Raw genomic sequence first — 6135 nt, 5'->3', positions numbered from 1 at the left:
GTGGAGTGGCAATGATGAGGCAGGCTGGCGAGGACGTCAGGAGCCTAATCCTGTTAGGACCTGATGGCCCTAGTAAGAAATCTGAATGTTATTTAAGCAGATATGGGAATCTACCTGAGGCTTACAAGGACAGTCAATTTACATTCAATTAAAAAAAATTCTTGTTGTTAGAAGACATTGGATTGTTGGGGTTCACAAGCAGAGTCAGGGAGACCATGTGTGCACAGCAGAATTCTCCAGGGAAGGCAAACTGTGGCTTCATTTATTGTAGTAGTGATAAAGACAGGGACAAAGATAAAGTGAACAGAATTGGGATAGATCTTTTTTATGACTTGTCAATACATTAAACATAGAAGGGGATAGAGAATCAAGCTTTTTTTAAGGACTTTGTCTTAATGAATAGGTGGATGGTGTTGCTTATCAAGATAGGAAAGACTATGGTAGGAAATGATTTGAAGTGATTAGAAATAAAGGTTTTCTTGAAGTTAAGTTTGAAGTGATTTTTTGACATTTCTGTAGAGCTGTCAAGAGGTCATTTGAATATAAGAGACTGAAGTTTAGGGTGAGGCTAGGACTGGAATTATGTATATTGACAGCATCGATACCTGTAGTGTGTTAAATTCCAGGAAAGTAGAAAAGGTTTCATAGGGAGAGAGTTTATGTGTAGAAAACAAGAAGAGAGCCAAGGGCCAAGCCCAGAGGGCCAAGAGCCAGCAAAGGGGACTGAGAAGGGGTCCCACTGATGTTGAAGAAAAACCAAAGGAATGTGATGCATGAAAGTTAAAGAAAATAGATTTTTTTCAAGGCAGAGGGAGTTGACAGTTGTGGTGAGTGCCACCAACAGGTGGACGAAGTGAGAACAAGACAAAGAAGCAAGTGCTGAGTGTGGTGGACTTGACATTTCCAGTCAGTGGAGTGTCCAGAGTGGAAGCTGGATTGACTGTTTGAGGAGAGAGTGGGAGCTGAGGAAGTGAGGCCTGGGTTACAGCTGACTCGTTTGAGTAGCCGGCCTCAGGGAAGGATTGTGATCTGGGATCAAGGAGCCAGCTGGACCTAAAGTAAAAGAATAAAGAACCTGAAGAGAAGCAGGAGGACTTGAGAACCAGGCATGTTCAGTCACTAACAAGAAAACACTAGAGGGTCCTTGTCTGCAGTGGTGACTGTTGATGCAAAAAGTCATTAATTCTTACAGTCAATATTTATTAATGACTTAAAATACTCCAGTTATTAGCGTAGGTGATGAGAATGGAGTGATGGAGAAAACAAACCTGGTCTCTGTCAGCATTACTGTGAATTTCAGGTAAGAATGATTTATACGAAATCAAAATTTAACTGGGCATTTTGCATTTTTATTTGCTAAATCTGGCAACCCTAAACTGGGCACATGAACGTGGACTACAGTGCTAACTATGCAAGCTACAGTGAACAGCAACTGCAAACATTTTCTCAAAATATTTTCTCCTCAGTGTAGGAGGTTCTTGGAGAATTTGCGAATGGTGAGATAGACCTTGTCTGATCCAGAGTGCGCTCCTCTCGGCCATCATTTCTAACCAGCAGTGGGAGCTTTGTGAAGGTCTCTACTCCAAGTCCAGGGACATGCTCATTTTTTGTAAACTCTGTATGAGAATGCCATCTTTTTAGTGTCTTCCCTTCTGAAGGGACTTGACTACAGAAATGGGAATTCTACATCTGGCCAAGGCTGGTCGTTTTATGCCTACTGGTATTATTGGGAGTAGCGGGCTGAAAATTAGAAAATGAATTAGTTGGGGGCATAAAATGGCTGTGGCTGTAGCTTATAAGTGGATCAGTGGCAGAGAAGTTAAGAAGACATCGTAAAGGATAAATTATATGACTTGGTGATTGCCAAGGCAAAGAAATCAGTAAACCTTCATCCTGAACAAATTGATTTTGCTGGAAAAGTACCTCTGCACTGGGACTGGATTCCTAAAAAACATAAGTTTCAAGTAGGACCAAGATTTTCAACACATATAATATTGGCAAATGTTCAACATAATACTCAGCTGCTCCATCATTAATAGTAGCATTTTCACCACACATTTTTCAGATCATTTACACTAGCGGTTCTCATGGAGAGATGATTCCCCACCCTCCCTTCCTGCCCCCATCCCCTGGGGAACATTTGGCAATACCTGGAGCCATCTTTGATTGTTAAACTGTGAGTTTCTTGTGACATCTAATGAGTAGAGGCCAGGGATGCTGGCAGATAACCTACAATGTGCAGAACCACCATCTCCCCTCCTGAAGAGTTATCAGGTTCAAATGTCAATAGTGCCCAGGTTGAAAACACCTTATGCTGTGCTGCCTTTAAATACCCTAAACTCATACTTTGTATACACACGGGCCTCCCAATTCAGTTCTTCATGGTTTATTTTTGCTTAAATTCACCACTTTCTTGTTGAATCCATTCAATCAATGCAAGTTCATCTTCATTTTTATTTTTTGCCTTATGCAATGTTTTTCAAAACTTTCATGAGCTCCTGGTCATCACTATTTCTATTAACTTTCAACAACTTGCATTTATGAGTCATAAATAGTGGTAACTGCCACAAATATTCTTTATTAAAATGCCCCAAACTTCTGCAGTAATTCTACATTCTGTACTGCTGATCTCAGAAGCTCCCATTTATTGATCTCACTTTTAATCACAGGATTATTCTTTAACTCTTTTAGACATTTTCACAGTTGAATTATACATAAAGGCAAAAGTAAAAAATATATACACTTATGAAAGTATATTACAAATGTGTGTCTATTTATGCATGTATGTATGTATGTTTATATATACTGAAACCACAGAAGCACATGTCACATGAGAGCTCTCATTTCACCCCTCACCTTCTCAGGTCAGATTTGCCAAATGAGTTTTGGCACCAAATTTTTAAAAATCTGGTTTTCGGATTTTGATTCAGAAATGCAGAAAAGGGTGTGGGGACCTGTACTGGGATCATGGTAGACACGCGGGCCTGGGTGAGCGGGCGATTTTGACAGCACGAGCTGTGACGTGCGTGTGAGTGCGTCGGGGACAGCGCGTGTTTAAGAGCAGCGTGTGTCGTGAAAGCGTGGACAGCGTGAGTGTGGTCGGGGGCGCCCGCGAGGCCAGGGTGGGCCAGAGAAGCTGCGTTCGGGACGCGCAGGAGACACTGTCCGGGGTGGGTGCGGGGGCGCAGCGGCAGCGCCTCACGTCGTCCCCGGTGGCCGCGGGGGCTGGAGATGCAGGGAACGGTGAGTGCGGCGGGACATCGCACATGTGGGGAGGCGAACTTTAGGGCGTCTGTGGTTGGGGTGAAGGGTCGGGGCGGAGAGGTGAGGGGTGGGAGAGGCCTGGGATACCATGAGGAGGCCTGGCACACACTGTCCTTGGCACACACCTTCTTAGTCCTGAGCCCCTGAACTAGGTATGCTGTGTTTGCATAAGCATTTCATTGAGGAAAAAGCGTCAGGCTAATTTGGAGGACGGGGTTGGGGGGAAGTGACCTCCTCCCAGGCAACTCTGAGGTTTCTGAGCCTTCTGTTAATTCTAAATTTCCCGCTCTTTTTTTCTTAGCGTATGTAGTTTTACTTGTTGAAATGAATGTGAAACTAGCTTCTCGAGTTACACTTTTGTTACTTGAAGTAATGCTGATAGTATTTAAGTAGTTACATATTATTCCTTTGAATACTTGTAACACAATCTACCTCACACTCTCCTTTGCTGGATCTTAATATTGCCAAATAGTTGCAAATTTAGATAGCTTTTTAATTGTTAATTAATATTTCCTTGATTTCTATGGCTATTGAACATTTTTCACATATCTATTGGCCCATGACAGTGACCGCTCTAAGAAATATCTATCCTCTATTATCTCTTGAGTCCTAGTGTTTTTCTCAGTGGTTTTATGGGTTCTTTACGCAGTAAGAATATTAACACTTTACTGATATTCAATTCAGCATTTTCTCCAGTTTATGGTTTACATTTTAATTTTCTTTATTATTTTCCATGTTAAGAATTTAAGTACTTTTATTTAATATATCACAAAATTGTTTGTAACAATTTACCATGAATCTTAACTCTATCATTTAGTGGTATTGTAAAGATGTTTTCCCCAAGTTTCTCCTTCTTTCTTTTCAAATAATTGTATTTATTGAAGGTCTGCTGGGGTCAGGGATTGTCCCAGGCATTAAACACACATATTGATGAGTCCCAGACCCAGTCTTACCCTCAAATATCAGTTTAGAAAGAGGGACAATTGTAAAATAACAATTCTATTTATAGAAATTCTTGTTTTCCAAAAGAGCAGGATAGGTCACCCAAGTGAAAATATACGAACTTTTGACATGAACAGTCATTCATTCTTGCTATCCCTGTCCTTCAGGATTTATGCTTTTCTTCAGACTCAGCTCACAGCATTAGAGAATCATCTCTATCTGTTCCTACTTCTCAGGGTAGAGCCATTTCTGTGGCGTTCTATGCTGTGAGTGCATCGAGATGACATTCCTAAGATCTATTCATATTTCTTTGAATCATATTTGCTCTCAGAGTGAACAAGAATAAATAGTTAACATATATTGAAGGCTAAGTTCTAGTCATTGCTTTACATATTTTAGCACTTAACTGTAATAGATAAGTTAATATCATTATCTGCCTTTGTAAGTGAGAAAGCTGAAGTAGATGGAAATTTAAAAATCTCTCTCAGGATCAGCCAGTAAGAGGCAGAGGCTGGACTTGAACACAGGCATCCTGGCTCCAGAAATCACTTTTAATTAGTACCCTAGATGCCTTGAAAAGGTTTGCTAACACTTCAGTTAAACAATGAATAACTATTTCAAGCTATGAAAAAAAATGCAAATTTTCTCCAACATTCTCAAATCTAATGGGCCCCTGCTGTAAGGTTTAAATTCAAGGCTCATGACATTATTAGGCTACATGGCCAGGTTTGAGGGAGGCAGGCCTGAGACTTGAGCCTAGGTTTGGAGAAAGAAAGAGAGAAGAGAAAGAGAGAGAGAGAGAAAGAAAGAAAGAAAGAGAAAAAGAAAAAGAAAGAAAGAAAGAAAGAAAGAAAGAAAGAAAGAAAGAAAGAAAAGAAAAGAAAGAAAGGCAGCCAACCAAGGAGACTTACTCTGCCTTCCTCACTATTCTCTCCCTTTTTCTCTCCTAGTTGAGCCTACAGTGACTGTGTATCCTATGAAGACCCAGCCATTGCAGCATCACAACCTCCTGGTCTGCTCTGTGGATGGTTTCTATCCAGGCAACATTGAAGTCAGGTGGTTCCGGAATGGCCAGAAAGAGGAAACTGGGGTGGTCTCCACAGGCCTGATTCAGAATGGAGACTGGACCTTCCAGACCCTGGTGATGCTTGAAACGGTTCCTCAGAGTGGAGAGGTTTACACCTGCCAAGTGACGCACACGAGCCGGATGAGCCCTATCACGGTGGAATGGAGTGAGAAGCTTTGTGACCTCATAAATTTCTCACCCAGCAGGAAGGGGGTTTTGCTTATTCCTAGTGTCAGTTTCTCCTCTCCCCTCACCATATTTTTGTTTGCTGTATTGTTTCTTCTCCTTAAGCACAGGTGACTGGGAGTAGCCCTATGAACAATTTCTACAAATACTTATACACCCTGAAAAAGCAATTACGTGTAGCCCTGTGAACAGCTTCTCCAAATACTTATACAACCTGAAGAAGCAATTATACTTGGCAGGCAGAAAAGAGGCTGTGAACCTTCCCATGATACTATAGGTCACGGTCACCCAGTTGGCTCTGGGTTTCAGACCCTGTCTCTGGGGCTGGGCTTGCATTTCTGATGCTGCTGCTCTGAGCTGTTCATTGTGATCTGAGAAGAGGAGCAATGAGGGGCCTTCCTGACGTGAGGGAGCTCAGTCTCAGCTCTGCCTTTTATTAGCTCTGTCATCCTAGACAAGCTATACTTAACCTCACTGAGTTCCAGACTCGTCATACATCAGATGTCATTTCAGGGCCGTGATATTTAATTGAGTTCAGTGAGTGAACCTTGTAGATACTCAGTGTGATGTTTTCACATCTCTTTTCCAGAAATGGCCAATTATTCTAGCTCTTCTAGTTCAGGTTTCTTCCCCCATTCGCAAATCACTGAATCTCAGGGTCTCAAATAGAGAAGTTA

The 6135-nt window shown here is 41.7% G+C and overlaps 1 protein-coding gene across 1 annotated transcript in view; it reads left to right on the top strand.

Annotated features, from left to right (window-relative positions):
- Positions 1-2967: 2967 nt before the first annotated feature.
- Positions 2968-6135, top strand: part of LOC103581584 (HLA class II histocompatibility antigen, DRB1-10 beta chain-like) — a 5857-nt gene continuing 2689 nt past the window's right edge. Inside the window, exons 1-3 of the mRNA XM_008563381.1 lie at positions 2968-2988; positions 3048-3243; positions 5157-5438. Of these exons, the coding sequence (XP_008561603.1) occupies positions 2968-2988; positions 3048-3243; positions 5157-5438 (499 nt within the window). The remainder of the gene's footprint in view (positions 2989-3047; positions 3244-5156; positions 5439-6135) is intronic.

Source organism: Galeopterus variegatus, unplaced genomic scaffold (assembly GCF_000696425.1).
Source record: "Galeopterus variegatus unplaced genomic scaffold, G_variegatus-3.0.2 Scaffold13402, whole genome shotgun sequence".
NCBI lineage: Eukaryota > Metazoa > Chordata > Mammalia > Dermoptera > Cynocephalidae > Galeopterus > Galeopterus variegatus.
Note: the sequence above shows the minus strand (reverse complement) of the source record. Positions and strands in the feature narration are given on the sequence as shown.